At 38.8% G+C, this 21,410-nt stretch overlaps 1 protein-coding gene across 7 annotated transcripts in view; it reads left to right on the top strand.

Moving 5' to 3' along the window:
• Nucleotides 1-21,410, top strand: part of ADAMTSL1 (ADAMTS like 1) — a 755,614-nt gene that overhangs the window by 490,971 nt on the left and 243,233 nt on the right. For 5 of the 7 annotated variants that reach the window (XM_029201839.1, XM_029201844.1, XM_029201842.1 and 2 more), the window contains exons 10-13: nucleotides 1,087-1,137; nucleotides 5,636-5,840; nucleotides 7,141-7,288; nucleotides 12,775-12,859. In XM_029201839.1, coding sequence (XP_029057672.1) covers nucleotides 1,087-1,137; nucleotides 5,636-5,840; nucleotides 7,141-7,288; nucleotides 12,775-12,859 — 489 coding nt within the window. The remainder of the gene's footprint in view (nucleotides 1-1,086; nucleotides 1,138-5,635; nucleotides 5,841-7,140; nucleotides 7,289-12,774; nucleotides 12,860-21,410) is intronic. The other 2 variants (XM_029201841.1, XM_029201840.1) reach the window with 1 other exon arrangement.

The following is a 21,410-nucleotide window of genomic DNA, read 5'->3' as shown; positions in this document are numbered from 1 at the left end:
TTGCTGCAGCAAATGCATGACATCCGTGAACTGAGCTCTCTCTGTCTCCCACTCTTGATGGAGAGTCTGTTGTATTAGCCCTTTTATCTGGGATTCATGAGTCATAAATCTCCCACAAACAAGGGGACTCAGCAAGAAGAAAGTCTTGCCAATTGGAGGCTTTCCTTGATATCAGTGAGGTAGTTAGTGTACTTTACTGGAGTCCTAAAGGCCTCTGGGGACCCCCACACAGCCTATAATATCATTTCCTGTGAATCCATTAGCCATACAGCCTAAAATGTCATTTCTTATGGCTCCTTTAGTCTTTATCTCTAAATCTCACGGGTTTCCCAGAGCACCAGGTATACTAACAACAGTCAGATCACAACCACCACCATAATAGCAGTTAACGCCATATCACATTTTATAGACCACAAAAAAAGATCTTTCATCTTTATTATCACATTTGAACTGCCCTACCTTTATTTTGGTAGGGAATGTGCTTTTGTTGATCGTTGCCTACTATATTCACTAGTTCCCCTTCCCTTTATAAAATAACCAAGCGGCTGCTTTCCAGATTTTACTAAAATCCTCAGATTTGCCAAGGGTGCATTACCTATTTGCTAATGCATGCTACATAGTGTTGTCAGTTCTCAGGTACATACTCTTACACATAGCTCTCTCGTTCATCAGAAGTGAGACCGTAACTGTAAAACTGCTTGGTGAGCATCTGGAAGTAACGTTAATAATGATGATAATAATGACCTCATAGGATGTATAATTGGGGGGATTAAAGAACATTTGCAAGCTTATTGTGTCATAGTTAATGATGAGGTGCCCAGTCTTCTTACTACCACCCTTTCCACTGGTATTTCCTGCCTGGATCAGAGAACTAATTATAGTAAACGGTGCCCTTTCAAAGAACTTGCCCCATCCTCAAACAGATGCTAGCATAAAGAGTTTGAACTGTTTTAGTGTTGTTTTTTAGAGACAATTTATTAATGTTACTTTGCATTTGTCTAAAAAAATTGTATAATGTAATCATTTAGTGTTTATTTTATTGTGTGTACCTTCTACTCAGAGGGTTGGCATTATTGTTCCTAACAGTGACGGATACAAGCAGATCATGCCTTATGACCTCTACCATCCCCTTCCTCGGTACGTAAATCAATCATCCTGATGCTAGAATTAGTAAATTAGTCTTCTGCTTCTTTTATACATATATATATATTATAGATTTTGTGTTTCTCTGTAAAAATAAGATGGTAGACAGTATGTTTTGCAATCCATCCTGAGCTCTGCTTTTGAATAACCCTGGTCTGCTCAGACTGTAAGCTTGTCATTCAAAAACCATTTTAAGATACGATCAGATTACATTGCAGTGGACACAGTAATTCACTATGATTAGATACAGTGTACGGGTTTATGTTATGTCTTTCTTTCACTCCCTTTGTCCTTTTTTATGTTTCCTCTGCAATAGGACCCTAGTCATTAAAGCACTGTTGCTAACTGTTAAACAAACACTGCCTGAATTATTATCCCAATACCACAAATGTGGAATTCCAGATGTGGTATTACTCTGCGTAGGGGTTTTGAATATCCTTTTTTTGTTCCAAAGAAATTATAACTAAATACAAAAAGGCAGTTTTTTCATATCCTTATTGTTCAGAACATTTGGTGGGGAGGGGAGGTTTTTCTTGTGTTTTTCTCCCAGAACATAAAATTCCATGCACTATGCTGCTTTTTTAAAGTACGGTATTCTTTAAAACTAGAAAAAGTCATTAAAGTGATTGAGGAACTTTTAAAAGAACTTGTTCTCTTTATTAATATATTCATAAGAAAACTGGAGAAGCTGAAAAATACTCTAGCTACTGAGTGTATCGCCTGCCACATTGGAAAGAGCTCCCCAGAGAGCAGAAGTTAGATCTGGGTGTGAAGCCACCACTGTGCTAAGCAAGACCTTTGCTCTATTCTCTTTGCTCACTTGGACTTCAGGGAGCCAGCTGCTGTTTAGAACCCAAGGTTTAAATCAGATCACAAATAATTGGAAATAATCCACGGTGGTTTGTGCAATTTCAAACTAAACAAAGCCCAGAAAATAATTTTATTCTCAACTGTAAAATAAAGCAAAGTTTGATTGAAAATCTTCAAATACTTAATGAATTGAAATGCAAAAAGAGGACCTCGAAGTCTTTTAGTCCAGCTCCCCAGTGATGCTTCATTCTCCCCCTCTTCCCCAATAATCGCACCCATTCACCACACATACGTGAACACATGTATTTACACAAATATGCATATATGTGTATTTACTACGGATGTATTCTGACATATTTTATACACACACACACACGCACGCACGCACGCACGCACATGTATAAACCAATACGAGTTGTCATCCAGCCTCTACTTAAATACTTCCAGTGACTGGCCCGGAACTCACTTATCACCATTCTAACGGTAGCATATAGAAAGGGCTACTTGATTAATACTATATATAATTGTTTGGGGTTTTTTTAAAGTTCTTCCACTATGGAGTTACTTCATTCATCAGCTCCCTCCCACTTTCCTATGTCTATATTGATAAAGACAATAAATGACTTTAGAATGCTACTGATGTATCCTTTTGCTGGTTTGCTCCAGAACCAAACTCGAAAAAACAATGGGATGAAAATATAAAAAGATTAATTTAACTGAACCAAGATTTTATTTGATTTTAATTCCTGTATCTGTAAAATAAGTATTCATAGGACGCATGTATCTGGTTGGGTGAAGGCCGTGGATTTCGAGATAAAGGCACAGTTGGGTATCAGGGGTGAGAACAACAAGTTGATGTTTTTCCTGTAATGGCACTCCTCAGTTTCTTTCATATCTGTGATCTCTCTTGTTTATATTTCTGTGGTGTGACTAATGCCTGTCTTAGGTTAAACTTGATTTCTTATATATTCAGATTTCCCCCAAGCGCCTGAAGCTCAATATTCTCAATGAGAGATTGAGATGAACCTCCTTGATGTTTATTTGCACCCCGTCTTCTGCACACTTTGGCCTGTCCATGCATCACAGTGGGAAAAGACAACTAGCAAATAAACAGACTATATTTCTTACCCCGTGCACTTCTGTTACTAAACTAATTGGAAAGTTAGATATTCTGCTTTATTGATAAAGCCTTACTAAATGGAAGTTATTTCTATGAATATGTTTTCATTTCTTAAGAAGAATTAAGGCTCAAAAATGGTTCTCAGAGGGCAGCTACTTACTGATCAAGGCAGAAGGCTTTACTTATTGAGATTATTCGAATGGGTTTAAGACCACAAGTGTAGATACAAAACACAACGTTAACACAAACAAAGAATTTTTAGATTCTTTTTTCCTGCTTTCAGTCTTTGACTATAACATATATCTGAATATGATATAAGAACATAGTCTGATGAATAATCTTTAATTTATACTTAATATATGTAACTTTTCCACATAATCCTTAATTTTGAGAATTTCTTAAACTAAATACACTGTGTACTTAAAAATTAAAAGCCAAAGGAGTTAAAATATATGAAGTCATCTCTTATTCTTCCTGGGCAAGATTCTTGGATGTATTTTTTTTTCCAAATACTTACCTGGTCCCTGTTTTAAGATATCCTAACTGATGCCCTCTCTGAGCTTTTGTTATACTTTCTTTAAAGCACCGAGATGTTTTGCTTTGAAATTCCACATAATCCTCTTATTATGCAAGGATTCACATTATAACTTTTCACATGTAGAACTACAGTTGAGGGCCGGAACCATACTATAAATACTTGGAATAATATTCAAATCATTTGTCTTTCTGTGATCACTGACATTGAAAAGGATACTTATTACTGGTTAGAGAATTACACCATGGATCAGGTCCAAGTGTCGAGACAGAAATTAATCACTGTCTCTTTAGAAGGGTCCAGTTTAGGGATGTTAGAGTACCAGTTAGAAAATGTGCTCTTTTGATGGCATCTTAATGTTCTAAGAGATTAAATGTCCGTTCAAAACATATTCCCAGTTCACTGTCACATCGAGTCTAATGCAAATTTGTACGTATACATTCAGCCCAATTTCAGTCTGAATCAGACCTGTTATCCACCTCCAGCTCTCCAGAGATTTACATGGAGACAAATGAGAATTGGTCTTACCCTTTGGAAGAGAAACTCTCTACAGAGCTGCTTCCTTCTCTTGAAAGGGAACAGAGAGTCTCGAAAGGGCTAAACAGAAGACCTCAGTTTCCCCATAATAACGTTTTCTTATGTGTCTCCTGGGGAAATATGCACAGGAAAATATTGTATTTGGCGGCATGTTTAGGCTGTTGGCAGTGGAGATAACAGTTGTTGCCTAGACTTGAACGGTGCAGAGAAAATGTGGAGGAAAATTCTCTGTAACTGGGAAACACACATTATCCAGGCTCTTGCAAAAGAGAAAGCAGGCTCACAATACACATGAAATCCCATGTAGAGAATAATTCACGTCTCCACGGTATGCCTGTGTGGTGTTTTCACGTTTAACTATTCAAGTGGATCAACTTGGTGACATTTTGTTTTTCTCTCATTACAATGATAGCTCTCATAATTCTAAGAGAAATCTTACATCTTGAGCAGTCCTTATCAACAAGCAGACTATATATGCAAGAAAAAGAAGCCCAGTCCCCATGTTTTTATTGTTAAAAACTACGACATTCTTTAAACGTACGGAAAGAGAGAAGAGAACCGGGCAAAGATCCCTCTCAGCCTCTGGTCCCAGATGCACCAGAGCTGCATAGAGATCTGAAGAATCAATGAAATTCTCTTAAGTGCTATTGACAACATTGCTATTTTTTCCCTTACTTTACTTTATCTGTAGATTCCAATGCCATCAGCCTTTGAACCAGAGCCAAACTTCTTCACAATTCCAGGAGTTCTTTAGGGAGTGCTAACTGTCAGTAACCCCGCCCCTAGCAGCTAGGGAACAAGTAGATAACGCCTATATTAACATTTTGGTTCCTAATGATGATACAGTTTGAACATCAGAATTATACTAAATCCATGTACTCCCAAACTTGATGACTGTAGAAGCAAGGGAGAAAGAGTATTTGATTTACCTGAATCTTTCTTGATCTTCTCATGTAAAAGTGTCCAGAAGCTAAGTAATAAAGTATTGCATCGAAAATGAAAAGTATTATCCCAGGTACAAACTATTAGTGTTAACCATTAACCAATTTTAGTCTTGAGATAGATATTGAGATAGATAGCTACTAGATAGATATATTTATAAAATATAAAATAATGTAAATATTATATATACACGTACACCCACACACACACACACACACACTTAGAATCTATACTGAAGCTGTAGGAAGAAGGACTGAACAGCCCTCTTTTGAGTAGGCTACAGACCCCACAGTTATCCTTGTAGACCACTCTCCAAGAGTAATTTCTCACATTTGTGTAGAGCTTCGAGGCTTCCAGAGCACTTTTGCCAGCATCGAATCCTCTCTGACTCGTCAGATTTCAGGCCGTAGCTGGCTTTTGGTCCTCTGGAGTGTAGCCTCTCAGAACCTGATCGCCCCGATGGGCACTGGGAAGGGGTTGGTGGGAAAGCTTACTGAGGAGGTGGGCAGTGTGCGTGTCTGCCCTGATGACTCCCCTTGCTTCTGTAGGTGGGAGGCCACCCCGTGGACCGCGTGCTCCTCCTCGTGTGGGGGGGGCATCCAGAGCCGGGCAGTTTCCTGTGTGGAGGAGGACATCCAGGGGCATGTCACCTCAGTGGAAGAGTGGAAATGCATGTACACCCCTAAGATGCCCATCGTGCAGCCCTGCAACATTTTTGACTGCCCTAAATGGCTGGCACAGGAGTGGTCTCCGGTAACTGTGCCTTCTTTCTTTGTTCGTTAGGAGAGTAAGTCCACTCTTCCCTCTCTTCATCATGACCCCACCACCCACCCTGTGCAGCTCCCCGCTTCTCCTCTGGAGGGGTCTAGAAGCCTACCCGTTTAGGCCCCAGAGCAGGCTTGCCCCGAATCGAGCCCCGCCAAAAGTAAATGAGTAGGAAAAAATATATGTATAGATTTTTTCAAACATCTTTCTTCAAGCTACTTTAAGAAACCTCTGTCACTCCCCATAACATTCCCTCAAATGGCAAGAGGAGGCAAATGTCTGTCAAGAATAATTGAGGCCGATGACTGAGCCTGAAGCTGTGTACGCTGTTCTGATGGTCAAGCTCAGTAGACCAAAAGTTTGGTTTCATTTTTTATTTCTTCTACTTTGTCTATGTCCAAAAAGTGTCTTCAGTGGATTAAGATGAAAACTATGTATATTACTCACTGAAAAAAAGGTGAAATGAAGATAGTAACATAATTAGAATGGAGGTGAAGTGGGATTAATTAAAACCAAAACAGTCTAGACTTTAGGGAAGCCACTGCAGCAGCTTAAGCATAAAATGTTATTTGAGGGATCCTGGCTGCTAGTGGAAAAAGGTGTGAAATGGCACAGGAGATGGAAAGGTGAGATGGAAAGATGTGCCCTCAGCCACAGAGATGGCAAAGGGCTATTCACTTAGCCTTGTGGCTTTGTGGCAGCAGATCAGAGCTGTGACATCTTCCTATCTAGACTTGTTCCCAGGCATGTAGAACCACTGGAGGTGCTGTCTCCATCTGGCCATTGAATCAGTTCCTTTCAATGTCTTTTTTCCACGTCACTATAATTAGTTGGATCAGCCATGCAGCGATATAAATTAGCTATGATGGAAGTTAAAAAAATTTTAATGTCCACATGGGAGCTGGCATTTCCCATAATTTGGACCTAACAGTCATTAGCAAAGTGACTAATAAAATTGACATACAGTCTTGGTAATCAAAATCGGGCACACTCTATAATTTCTCTTCTCCTTCTTTTTGTGACTTGGTTTGGGACTTTGCACACAGTGGGTGTTTAAGAAAGGCTGACTGACTAATCCAAAGCTAAGAAATTGCAAGTGATTTAGTGTTCAGCCAGCTTCACCCTCAAATTGCCAAATAGAACAAAGATCCCATGACTAGTAAGAAGTGGTATAAAGCTACCAGGAGTCCTTCTGTAAAAGGAGCCCTTTGAAAAGTCTCAGGTGGGAAATGAAGAAAAGTAAACAAGGCTTTGCCTATGAGTCTCCTCTCTTGCACTCTCCTTCCAGTGCACAGTGACGTGTGGCCAGGGCCTCAGGTACCGTGTGGTCCTCTGCATCGACCATCGGGGAATGCACACCGGAGGCTGTAGCCCCAAAACCAAGCCCCACATAAAAGAGGAATGCATCATACCCACTCCCTGCTATAAACCCAAAGGTAACTTGACAGGGGCTCTGTAACCAGTCTTGTCATTGTTGTACATATTCAGTGCTGTTTTCAACTCCTTGGAATATAATTAAGTATCCCAAGTGTTCTTAATAGCTGTTCTTTGTAACTTAGACTCTACTAAATGGACTTAACTCTTTCTAAAAATCTTTCAAATGGTTTTGCTTCCACATTGTTTTTAAGCACTATGTATTGCTATAATTCTCTCCTGGTTCAGAAAGTTGATAGAAGACTGTTGCTGAAAAATATCAGATATATTTGCTCGAAAGGAGATATTTTAGAAATATATGTCTGATTTACTATCCATATTGCTTGCTGTTAAAAGCAAGGTGGTGGGCTTCCCTGGTGGCGCAGTGGTTGAGAGTCCGCCTGCCGATGCAGGGGACATGGGTTCGTGCCCCGGTCCAGGAAGATCCCACATGCTGTGGAGCGGCTGGGCCCGTGAGCCATGGCCGCTGAGCCTGCACATCCAGAGCCTGTGCTCCGCAACAGGAGAGGCCACAACAGTGAGAGGCCTGCGTACCTCAAAAAACAAAACAAAAAACAAGGTGGGGACAGCTTCCCTGGTGGCGCCAATGCAGGGGACACAGGTTCAAGCCCTGGTCTGGGAAGATCCCACATGCTGTGGAGCAACTAAGCCCATGCGCCACAACTACTGAGCCTGTGCTTTAGAGCCCGTGAGCTACAACTACTGAAGACTGCGTGCCTAGAGCCCGTGCTCTACAAAGAGAAGCCAGCACAATGAGAAGCCTGCGCATGCAGCAAAGAGAAGTCCCTGCTTTCCGCAACTAGAGAAAACCCGCGTGCAGCGAGACCCAACGCAGCCAAAAATAAATAAATTTAAAAAAAAACAAAAACCACAGGGTGGTGAGACTCATCAAGAAACAAAGGAAGAGGGCCCAAATCAATAAAATCAGAAATGAAAAAGGATAAGTTACAGCTGACACCATAGAAATACAAAGGATCATAAGAGACCACTATGAGTAACTATACACCAATAAAGTGGACAATCTAGAAGAAATGGACAAATTCTTAGAAAGGTACAATCTCCCAAGACCAAGCCAGGGAGAAGTAGAAAATATGAACAGACCAGTCACAAGTACTGAAATTGAAACTGTGATTTAAAAACTCCCAACAAGCAAAAGTTCAGGACCAGATGGCTTAACAGGTGAATTCTACCAAACATTTAGAGAAGAGTTAACACCTATCCTTCTAAAACTATTCCAAAATATTGCAGAGGAAGGAACACTTCTGAACTCATTCTATGAGGCCACCATCAGCCTGATACCAAAACCAGACAAAGATATCACAAAGAAAGAAAATTACAGACCAGTATCACTGATGAACATAGATGCAGAAATCCTCAGCAAAATGCTAGCAAACCAAATCCAACAATACATTAAAAGAACCATATACCATGATCAAGTGGGATTATCCCAGGGAAGCAAGGATTTTTTAGTATCTGCAGATCAATCAAATCAATCAATGTGATACACCACATTAACAAATTGAAGAATAGAAAGCATATGGTCATCTCAATAGATGCAGAAAAAGCTTTTGATAAAATTCAACATCCATTTATGATAAAAACTCGTCAGAAAGTGGGCATAGTGGGGGAATACCGCAACATAATAAAGCCTATATATGACAGGCCCACAGCTAACATTATACTCAATGGTGAAAAGCTGAAAGCATTTCCTCAAAGATCAGGAACAAGACCAGGGTGCCCACTCTCGCCAGCTTTATTCAACATAGTTTTGGAAGTTCTAGTCACAGCAGTCAGAGAAGAAAAGGAAATGAAAGGAATCCAAATGGAGAAAGAAGAAGTAAAACTGTCACTGTTTGCAGATGACATGATGCATTACATAGAAAATCCTAAAGACACTACCAGAAGACTACTAGAGCTCATCAATGAATTCGGTAAATTCGCTAGATACAAAATTGACATACAGAAATCTGTTGCATTTATATACACTAATAACAAAATATCAGAAAGAGAAATTAAGGAAACAATTCCATTTACCATCGCATCAAAAAGAATAGAATACCTAGGAATAAACCTACCTAAGGAGGCAAAAGACCTGTACTTCAAAAACTATAAGATGCTGATAAATCAAAAACAACATAAACAGATGGAAAGATATACCATGTTCCTTGATTTTGGAAGAATAAATATTCTTAAAATGACCATACTGCCAAAGGCAATCCACAGATGCAATGCAATCCCTATCAAATTACCAATGGCATTTTTCACAGAACTAGAACAGAAAATTCTAAAATTTGTATGGGAACACAAAAGACCCTGAACAGCCAAAACAACTTGAGAAAGAAGAACGGAGCTGGAGGAATCAGGCTCCCTGACTTCAGACTATACTACAAAGCTACAGTCATCAAAAGAGTATGGTACTAGCACAAAAATAGACATACAGATCAGTGGAACAGGACAGAAAGCCCAGAAATAAACCCACACAGTTATGGCCAATTAATCTATGACAAGGGAGGCAAGAATATACAATGGAGAAAAGACAGTCTCTTCAGTAAGTGGTGCTGGGAAAAGTGGACGGCTACATGTAAACAATGAAGTTAGAACATTCTCTAACACCAAATCCAAAAATAAACTCAAAATGAAGTAAAGACCTAAATGTAAAACCAGATTCTATAAAACTCCTAAAGGAAAGCATAAGCAGAACACTCTTTGACATAAATAGTAGCAATATTTTTTTGGATCTGTCTCCTACAGTAATAGAGATAAAAACAAAAATAAACAAATGGGACCTAATCAAACTTAAAAGCTTTCGCACAGCAAAAGACACCATTAACAAAATAAAAAGACAACCTATGGACTGGGAGAAAATATCTGCAAAAAATGCTACCTACAAGGGATTAATTTCCAAAATGTACAAACAGCTCATACAGCTTAATACCAAAGAAAACAAACAACCCAATCAAAAAATGGGCAGAAGACTTAAATAGACATTTCCCCAAAGAAGACATACACAGGTGGCCAACAGGCACATGAAAATATGCTCATCATCGCTAATTATTAGAGAAATGCAAATCAAAACTGCAATGATATATCACCTTACACCAGTCAGAATGGCCATCATTAAAAAGTCTACAAATAATAAATGCTGGAGAGGGTGTGGAGAAAAGGGAACCCTCTTGCACTGTTGGTGGGAATGTAAATGGATACAGCCACTATGGAGAACAGTCTGGAGGTTCCTTAAAAAACTAAAAATAGAACTACCATATGACCCAGCAATCCCACTACTGGGCATATATCCTGAGGAAACCATAATTCAAAAAGAGTCATGTACCACAATGTTCATTGCAGCTCTATATACAACAGCCAGGACATGGAAGCAACCTGAGTGTCCATCAACAAATGAGTGGATAAAGAAGATGTGGCACATATATACAATGGAATATTACTCACCCATAAAAAGAAACGAAATTGAGTTATTTGTAGTGAGGCGGATGGACCTAGAGTCTGTCATACGGAGTGAAGGAAGTCAGAAAGAGAAAAATAAATGCCGTATGCTAACACATATATATGGAATCTAAAAAAAAAAAAGTTCTGAAGAACCTAGGGGCAGGACAGGAATAAAGACGCAGACATAGAGAATGGACTTGAGGACACGGGGAGGGGGAAGGGTAAGCTGGGAGGAAGTAAGAGAGTGGCATGGACTTATATCTACTACCAAATGTCAAGTAGATAGCTAGTGGGTAGCAGCCGCATGGCACAGGGATTATCAGCTCGGTGCTTTGTGACCACCTAGAGGGGTGGGATAGGGAGGGTGGGAAGGAGATGCAAGAGGGAGGAGATATGGAGATATATGTATATGTATGGCTGATTCACTTTGTTATACAGCAGAAACTAACACACCATTGTAAAGCAATTATACTCCAATAAAGTTATTAAAATATATATATAAAGGAAGCAGTGGCCACTGATACAGCTGACAGAGTTCGGTTCAAAGAGAGAGTGATGTATTAAAAGCCTACTATTAGTGCCAAGCTGAATTCTTCATTATGGAAAGACAGGGATGGTTCGAGCTGTCATAGACGGCTTCATTGACCGAGTCATTTATCTGGGGGAGGTGGGCTAGTTGTAAAATGATGTGTGTATTTTCGGAACCATCTTCCTGGATTCAAAATGTTAGCAAATCCTTTTGGCTTTGGCAGTTTTACATCAATATTTCTCACTGGCTTTGTTTTCTGACCATAAACAATTGTTGTACATAGAGGATAAGTGATGACCCTAACTTAAAATAGTCCATTCTTTATTCATTCGTCCTTTACCCAGCCACTTCAGAGAAAGAAAAGCAGTTTGTGGTTAACTATCAAGAATAAAATCTGGGGACTTCCCTGGTGGTCCAGTGGTTGAGACTTCACCTTCCAGTGTGGGGGATGTGGGTTCGATCCCTGGTCAGGGAACTAAGATCCCACATGCCTCGGGGCCAAAACCCAAAACATAAAACAGAAGCAATATTGTAACAAATTCAATAAAGACTTTAAAAATGGTCCATAAAAAAAAAAAGAATAAATCTGGATTTTCACAAGTAAGTAGTGAGTCTGGCTCTCTAAACATCATTAAAATGCCATATAATCCTATGGTGTACGCATATATAGACATATTTCTTTCATCTTTACAATTATTTGTTATAAAATGGTGATAGAGCTTCACTGGCTCATACTGTAAAGGCAAATATGCCTATAAATGACCCTAATAAATATGTCAGAATGGGAATCTTGGCAGTTATTTCTGTAGGAGCAGTTATTACCTCCCTCTTTCTTTTTCTCCTCCACATTTTTTTGCTAGGAAGTAGTTAGGAAACTTGTTCTGAATTGTTTGGCCAAAGCTAGATAAATAGTTGAAGCAAGTCAGATTACGAGTTGTGGACGCTAAGTTGATCGTATTCCAGTTGTCATAGAGCCTTGGGTTGGAATTGAATGAGTCAAATGTCTAAAGCAACATTTTGTGAATTTCAGAGTGTCAATTTTGTTTGTTTTTCACAGTATGGAACAGATCACACTTAGCCAAAGGGCAAAAGAAAAACAAGTTAGAATTTATGAAAGTATCACAGTATAATCCATTGTACTTTGTGTTTGTTTTAAAAGGTAAATCTTTTCAACAGGAAATAGAATCAAAGATATTTCAATGACCCTTTATACACATACTGAGCTCTAGAGTTATGATTTTCATAATGAAAAGACTTTCCTTTGCTAATCAACATAATAAAGGGGACATATACACAGAGACTAGTGTTATTAAACATTTTAAAATCTGATTTTCATTTTCTTCATATAACTATCATCATAGGCAGAAATTTACCTAAAAACATATTTGCAGTTATCGACATCATAACTTTTAGGTAGTACAAAATCAACAACTGGGGAGGAGAAAATGAAATTTCCCTGAAATCCTAAATTGGTTCTAACCTCTTCTCTTTTGTGTGCATGCACTTAATTCTCAGAAAAACTTCCGGTAGAGGCCAAGCTACCATGGTACAAACAAGCTCAAGAACTTGAAGAAGGAGCTGCTGTGTCAGAAGAGCCCTCGTAAGTTTTCAGCCATGCGTTGTTGTGCTTTTGAAGCTGATTGGTTTAAAGAAAGCAGTGTCTTGCTGATGGTGGCTTTCATGGGTTCTGAGCTAAGTGTACTCCTCTTACCAAGGGAGGAATGAGGCTGCGGGGCTGTCAAATTGGAGATTTATCAGTTTCGTAGTGTTTCTCAAAACATGATTGCTCTCTAAATCTTTTCAGTTATGAACTAAGAAAATGAAAGTGTAGTGCCTACCCTCTTCTCCAAAATCTGACCTCCTGTTTTCTTTTGCCAAGAGGCCAAAGGTGAGAAGGTCCAGGCTTCATCTGATGATGTAGCGCAGATTTGATGTGAAAGCCTAGGCAGCTTTTTATACTCGTTATCTCCCAGCTTTGCAGTATAGCCACTCACAAAAAGGAAAGGGTAAGTGAAATATATCTGAGGTCAAAGGAAGCTTATTAGCTTTTCTTTTCCCTTTCTTGCTGGGATTGGTATCAGATGGATACCAGGTCTTTGCCCCACTTGATCAAGGTCCCACACTGGCTCAGTCTGAGCAAGGCCATGAAATCTGTAAGACCACTAGGCACAGATTTTCCAGATACTTCAGAAGAGGAAACAAGGAAGAGAGACAAACTTAAGTTGGTTGACTGATTGACCAATAACTGTATACTGATTCTACTGCAATACACTGATAGGCCTCTCTGCTACATCATTTTTAAAAATACAGGAAAGCACTTTATTGATGAATTTCATCTATGACCAAAGCAGTTTCTCTGACTGATGATTTTCTAGATTAATTTATTTAATACAAGTACTAGGCTCAGTGCTATGCATTGGTACCTAAGACATGTTATGTTACCCACCCTCCAAGAGCTCACAGTATAGCATTCAGGATACAAAATGGTTTCCAAATTCAACCTGTAGTTTAAATTTTACTAAATATAATATATAAATTAAGATTATAATTTATATATTCAAAAGCAATTTAGAACCTCTTCTGAGTCATCCTGTTTGAATCTAAATCTGATATGGTTTGCCAGAACACAGATTGTATTCTGAATCACACCCTAAACATCAAGAGATTGAAAAAGGAATCCAAAATACAGATTGGTAAAATGACCAAAGTTCATGTGTAAAAAAAATGGTACTTGGTTTCACAGAAAAATGGTTTATATATAAGGTAACACATTTCTTACTTAAAAGGATAAGAAGGAAAACATAGATTATTTCTGTATCATAAAGTTGCTACAGCATTTTGTTTGCAACTTCTTTGAGAAAAGGCTTTAAGAAAAAGCAGCTAGCCACTGCAGAACTTTGGAGGAAAGGCAGTGGTTAAAGATACAGTGCAACTTTTATGTGACTATATAAAGGCTTGAAACTTTCTGTTTCTCTCCTGCCAGTACCTGGCTTGACAGACCTTCTTGCTGGAGAGGAAGGAAGCAGTTCATTTTAGAGGGGTATTAACTCTTGAATCCGCTAAGGGGTCCTATTTAAGGCACAGAAAGATGCCATGTAATTGGAGCTAGTTACTCCTTATACGTATTCCTAGATTCAATACATTTAAAGCCAGATAGGTATTATTTTACCTAAATAAACTCTGCTCTCCCGTACATTATATTTTGTCATTTGGTCTAAAGCGTAATTCTGGGAGTAATATTGCATTATGACCAATGTTAAATAATATAACAAAGTTTAAATTAGATCAAAACACCTTATACTAATAATTAAAAGTCTTTCTCTTTATTAGATACCTCTCAAATGAAAGCTGTAAGTAGAGTTTAATGCTTCTGCAGAAGCATCACATAGACCACATTCAACTATAATTTGTAATGAGTGTTTTCCACTAAAACTCTGATTAAGATGCATTATGCGTAACTTTAATCTTAAGAAAATCCCTAAAGTAGTAAACACATAGTTTTAACCATTGAAACTATAGCCATATATTAGATCATTAAATTTTACTCTTGGTGTAGTGGAATTGCCATTTGGCATGATTAATCTGAATTGAAGTTGATTGTAATTGGAGTGCTAGTGCCGGGTAAAGGAAATATGTATACTGTTATGCTCAGAACAATAATTACTTTTATACAAAAATGAAATAAATGACAGCTGTAGAATAATGTCATGAAAGGTATGTGGTTTCCACATTTTAATACACTTTACTGTTTACCACACTGAACCCTAGGAAAGGTCCTACGTGTCACATTATTTTTTTTAACTGATTTTGAATTTTAAAAACATAATTTTGCAGGGTCTTAATTCTCTTTTTAAAACCACACAGACTAGTTTCTGAATGTATGGAACAACCTATAATTACTCTCCATAGTGTAATGAAAAAATGATAGACTGTCAGCAAGGCTTCCCTTCCCCCCACCAAAGAGACTCACATTGCTTAAATTATATAGTAATGTTTAGAAGCTGTGGTTGTCACTTCTGAACTAATACAGAGAAGAGAAGCAAGAACGGTGGTCCAGGGCTATTATCTCTTGCTTTGGCTCCAGTTAACATGGAGAGTTCTGTAACAAAACAGCAAATAGCATTTACTTCCCCTTATGTAGAATAAAAATATTATCACCAGCCTGTCTCATTAAATACTATGGGAAAATCAGTAGCTTAAAGTCTTTAGTATATGGAGATACCATTATTGAATGTCAGATTCTTTTGGTAAGCCCAAAATGAAAAAAAAAATTGGGGTTATCACTGTAGCCAAAAATATGTTTGAAAGCAACCACTCTAAGACATGTTTAGAAGAAAACTATAGTAAAATACTGAGCTGCCAAGACATAACTAAAACTTTATAGAACAGAAGTATGTTACATATTCCACTAAACTAAACGCCATGCAGAAGGTACAAATACAGTTATTAGTCTCATAGAATAGCTAAAATAAATATCAATAGTGGGTCACATGATAGTAATGAACTTACTGTTGATGAGATTCATCTTATGAAGCTGCAGCTTCATTTATAAATGCTTTCAGACATTGTCTTTTCCTCAGCAAAGACCTGGGTTTTTTTTTACAGTATATTCGATTCCTGTGGCACAAAGGTAGGAATATTGTGATGAGTATATTTTCTTGATCTGCAGAAAATGCCTTCTTAACCCACCTGTGGGAGTCCTGCATTCTAAACTGACTTTTCACTGGTGGCCATAATGCGCCTTCATCCACACACGTTTTGATCAGGTTTTCCTGACAACCCACATCAAGAATCTTGAAGCAGCTTTGTCTCTCTTCATTGAGCAGGGCAGCGCGAACAAGATCCAGCTCCAGACTGAGACTAAGGGATGGGAGGCTTTAGCTACTGAAGCTGATCCAAGCTTATAAATTCACACAGTAAAGTGTAAATTCACACAGTAAAGTGAACTTGTATCCAAGGATGTCAGCTGAGAAATCCATAGAAATCCCTGCTACGCAATTAACATGGAAAGAATTATGGTTTGAGATAGACTTGTACAAAAAAATAAGATTCTGGGAGAGTTGCATTTTTCTGAGGGTAATAGCAGTGCCATTCTACCACTAGAAAGGGGGAAACGGGAGAGGGACGGACAGAATTCTCTTCTGCTGTTATTCAAACTGTGTTTTTGAATTTGCCTCTAGCTGATGAGAGTAATGTTAGGTTTAGGACACATCACTGAAATGCCAGCTGGTTGCTTCCACCGACAAATATATGGAAACAACTTTCTAGGTATTTTTTGAACCCTCAAAATTTTACTTCTGTTTGGTGAGGGATCAGAACTACGTTGTGGTCATCCAATTATACTCATTAATCAGATAGAAGCTAAAGAAATCACTGACTTGATTTTGCATCTCCTGCTTTTATACCTTCCTTTCAGTCTTTGTTGGGATGTGTGCATGAACAGCATGCCCACTTCAAGCCAAGTACACAGCATGGCCACTTTGATAGCTTAATTTCTTGAGCAAAAATGAAACTATGGTGACTTCTAGGACCTGTCAAGACAGCTGTCTACTGCTGCTGTAGTTAATCAGCTGGCCTTCTTAAAAAACCTAATCTGACTTGGAATAGGAAGAAGATTTTTCATTTTCTTAACTCCTTCAAGCCACTCACAAGCCACCCAATGCCCTAGAAGGTGATGGCGTGGGGGCTCTCGATGCCCTACCTTTCTCTTTCTAGACTTTCTGCTCTCTGAATCAAGTCATCCCAGGGAGAGGAAGGTCAGACTAATTGGGCATCTAGGGAAGTCAGGTCCACCCCAGAGTGATTTCAGTTGCCGGGAGTGCTTGGATGGCTCAGAACAAGTGACGGGAGACAGGTGATTCCCTTAGGTACACTTGACCAGCACCGCCATTTTAACTAGCCATCCCTCCATCAAACCACAGCATACATCAGATGGAGACCCCTAATGGTGCTGTCCTTTCAAAGGTGGGATTGGGTGGTCCTCTGTGCCTTGATCTTACACTTAAAAAAATGTTGACTTATCTTATTAGATGTTTCGTGAACAGCTTTACTGCATGGTTAGGACAACATTTTGGGGCTGCGACACAATACCCAAGCCTTAAACGTATTGCCACAAATAACCTTGGTGTGAGCCATATTAAAAAGGAAGAAGAAGGAAAGCAAGTGGGCAGAAGGCAGAGGTAATATCTGGATGCCAGATGGCATCAGCTTAGTGATGGGGCTGATTCAGTAAGAGGCAAAGGGAAATTCCTGTCATGCATCTGTGTGAACAGAACCCACAAGGAATTAAGATACAGAAAGAAAAGCCAATGAGAGTCTCCATTGTGATCCTATAGTCATTAAATGGTTTGTTTACCTTGGTGAAAATAGTATTTAAATATATAATATTTAAGCTATACGTTTATATTAGTCCATATTTATATCCAGTAAGTTGTCTGAGAATGTGGATGGCTTAACTCAGTGGTTAAGAATGTGAATTCATACTTTTTTAAAGTGGTTAGGACTGTTAATTGTGTGACACGTGATTTTATATTTTCCCCCAAAGGATATTTAGAGAATCAAACACTGGTAATGGATCCAGATAGTTTTGCTGTTCATTCCTCAATACGAGGTGCCTCAAGTACATTCTCTTTGTGAATCCCAGGCCACAGAACATAAAAAGAAACATCTTCTATATAGAGAGAAACAGATATATCTCTTAGGAATTCAGAGTCACCTAAGATCAAGAAATGTAAACACTATTTGCAGATCATTAAACCCTCAAAAAGGATGTTCAAGCAGAACATGGCATTAGAGTTACGGGATAAAAAAGCACGAAAGCATTTAATTTTGATTTGGCACAAGGCGGAGTGAAAGCCTCATACTGGCCAGACTGAGTGAGCCCTTATCCCCATAACGATCGTGACCTCTCTCCTTTCCAACTCCTTCCTTTCTGGTCCCCCTGTCTACCCAGATCGTTCTTATCCCTTATATCCTCTGCAGACGCTTAATATAAATTCTTTGGCTGATTATGTATTTTAAATAACACTGGACCTGCTAATTGTTCACACCTCATAATGAAAGAAGCTGAATTCACTCTTAAGTCACCTGCTCTGGGCCAGACTTTGTGTCAAATGCAGGTACGGTAAAAAGTAACCCAATAGTCACTGCCCTCAAGGAACCACAGATAATTTCCTAAAATATGAAATTTTTTCAGGTACATCAGGCTGCCAACTATGTGGGGGGGGGGTGAGTCTGTATATTTGTGTGCTCAAACAGGAATACAGCCCCGCTGGAATCAAAGTAAAAAGCACCTTAACTATCGATCAAAGCTACATGCGTGGTAGCAGCATGCACAGTGGTGAAAAGTGCGGCCTCCAGGGACCGACCTCCTGGGTGTGAATCATGGATCCCCCAACAGTAAGAGGGAACCCTGACAAATCACTTAACCCCAGAGACCTTAATTTCCTCATTTGAGAAACGAACATAATGGTATCTATATCACAAGGCTATTTAGAGGATTAAGTTATGTGTAAAGTACCTGGTATGCAGAAAACTCTGTTTAGGTGTTAACTGTGGTTATGATTGGACCTTTTCCAGCATCATTCATCTTCTTAGAGAATATTTAAGTGAGTAAAATTGTATAATAATTACTCATTTACAAATGGAGAAATTGAGGCAGGTCTTATCTCTGCCTCATACATGTTGTATCATGTGGCATGTGAGAGAACCACAAGTAACCCCAAATAACCCCAAATTCAACTAGTGGTTCCCCAGCTAGCACCACCTTCCAGTATCTCCTCTTTGAAGACTCACTTGTAAGAGGCACACTTTGAATTTAGCCGAGAATTTATCCTAAGGGACAAGCGTTAGTTACCTTTATATGAACCAAAAGAAATCTATAGCAAATGGCAAAAATTAATAAGGAAAGTTTAGAAAATGCTCGGATGGAAAAGCATCCTCTCTCAACTCTGAGTTACGTCCAGTTGATACCCCAAGCTTGCTCCCAGCATGCACAGAGACAGAAAAACCAATAACAAATTCAAGAGAGCAGGCAGAGCCATTTTTATGTAGTCATTAGAAAAGCCTTTCTTGCAAACCAAGAAGTTCTAAATTTGTCAGCCCCTCCTACTGTCTCCACTTAATGCTCAATCTGGAGCTACTTTCAGAACTAAATCTGAACTACTGCTCAGCTGAGCCCTAGAGAGTGGCAAAGACAAATTAATGGGATCCTTGTGTGCCAAAATACAGTATGGACCCTGTCACCACCAATATATGTTAAGTCCATTAAGGTCATTTTTAATGAACTGAACTTTTCTTTGGAAAGCTTTGCCAAACTTGTTGAATTAAGGGAAAGAAACCTTTACAAAATTGCAAGATGAACTAATTCCACTCCAAGTGAAGAAGAAATGGTTCATGACAAGTATTCTGAGTTTACAATATTTTAGATTTTTCTCCAAGTCAGAGAAAATAGTATGCATGAAAATCTACATTCTTTTATTAAGCTAAGAACTCCAAATGCACTAATAACATTGTAAGCTATAATGGCATTTTAGTTCCTGGGATATGGCTTTTTAACTCATCAGACTAGCCTTAAGGAAAACCAAACTTTTAAATCATGTTCTGTTCACATAGGTCAGAAAAGCAACGGAGAGAAAGATGGTCTGAAACGAGTGTCGTAGCCTCATTTTTCATTGGTGGAGAGTGATTTGGCTCCATTGTATCTTCTCATACAGTTAAGGGTCTGTCTTCTCTTTTTCCCAAATCTCTGTGTGTAATGAGTTTTAAAGAGTGGGCTCCTCTAAACTAGGAACAATTCCATAATGCTCCAGAGTCTTCACTGTTGGGTGGCTGGTTGTGTAATAAGGCAGTGTTAGACCAGAGTCATGTATAAATTACTGAAGGCATCCTCTGTCTCAAAGCTGCCCCAAATCCTTTTATTCTGTAAAGCAGCATTTTTATTGAGATTTAACATAAGTATGATAGACACAGAACTTAAACTTGTCTCAAGCTACATGATAACCCAAACCCCGTCAAGATGAATCAAGGCCAGCACATACTGCCCAAAGGCAGCTATAAGAAATAAAAATAAATAAGCCCATGATAGCTACTAAATCTGGGCACGATCACCTTTTGAAAGACCATAAGAAACTTCTAAAACAGGAAAATGGTTTCAGATTTTCCATGCCAATGCCTGGAACTTAAAAGTATGATTTAATTTCTTTGAAGTTTTAGGCTATTGCCTCTTTATCTAGCTTGGTTTCAACCTCTGGAGCCAAGAATAAGCCCAATATCAAATCACTCATAACATCAGCCCTTACCCTCCTATTTACCCATTCACTTATTCATTTGGAAAAAAAATGTATTTTTGAGCACCTATTATGTGAAGTTCTACCTTCATGGAGGTTTGGTCTAATAAATGAGATAGTTATTCCATAAAGATTCACACTGGATTATCAAAAACTGATCGCTGTTATAAGAAAATGAAGAGGTTCTGTCAGAGTCTGACAGGGGCCCCCAAAAGGTCTGGGAGTCAGGGAAGTCTTCTTTGAGAAGGGACATGTCAGCTGAGACCTGTAGGATGAGCGGAAGTTATTCTAAGCTGAGAGAAGGGAGGAGGGTCATCCAGAGAGTGATCCACACATGCCAAAACTCTGAGTCAGGAAAGAATTACACACATTTAAGCAAGTGAAGGAAGACTAGTGTGTCTGGAAGCTAGTGACTGGGCGGGGGGTGGGGAGAATTGTAGGAGATGAAGATGGATAATGGCATGATATAAACCTGGGTAAGGAGTTTGGCTTTGTTTCTGGGTATAGCAGGAACAATGAAAAGGTTTACATTTTAAGAGCCCCCTGGCTACAGCATGAAGAAAGCATTATTAAGAGCTAACAGAGGAAGAAAACAGACCAGTGGCTATTGTGGTAGCCCAGGGGAGAGCAGATATTAGCATCAATGATCCGGCTTACATGGCAGCCTTAGAGCCAGGACAGTGAGGTGGTAAAGAGCATGTACTCTATAGTAAATGGCCATGGTTTGAATCTTGACTCTGCCATTTATTTAGCAGTATGACCTTGGGAATATCTGTGTCTCAATTTTATCATCTAGAAATTGGGATGAAAATATAATTGTTAAAATATAATTTATTTTTGTTAAATATATAAGTTGTTAAAATA

This window comes from Monodon monoceros, unplaced genomic scaffold (assembly GCF_005190385.1).
Source record: "Monodon monoceros isolate NGI ecotype Baffin Bay Population unplaced genomic scaffold, NGI_Narwhal_1 Super_Scaffold_5, whole genome shotgun sequence".
Classification (NCBI taxonomy): Eukaryota; Metazoa; Chordata; class Mammalia; order Artiodactyla; family Monodontidae; genus Monodon; species Monodon monoceros.
This window is presented reverse-complemented; position numbering and strand designations above follow the sequence as displayed.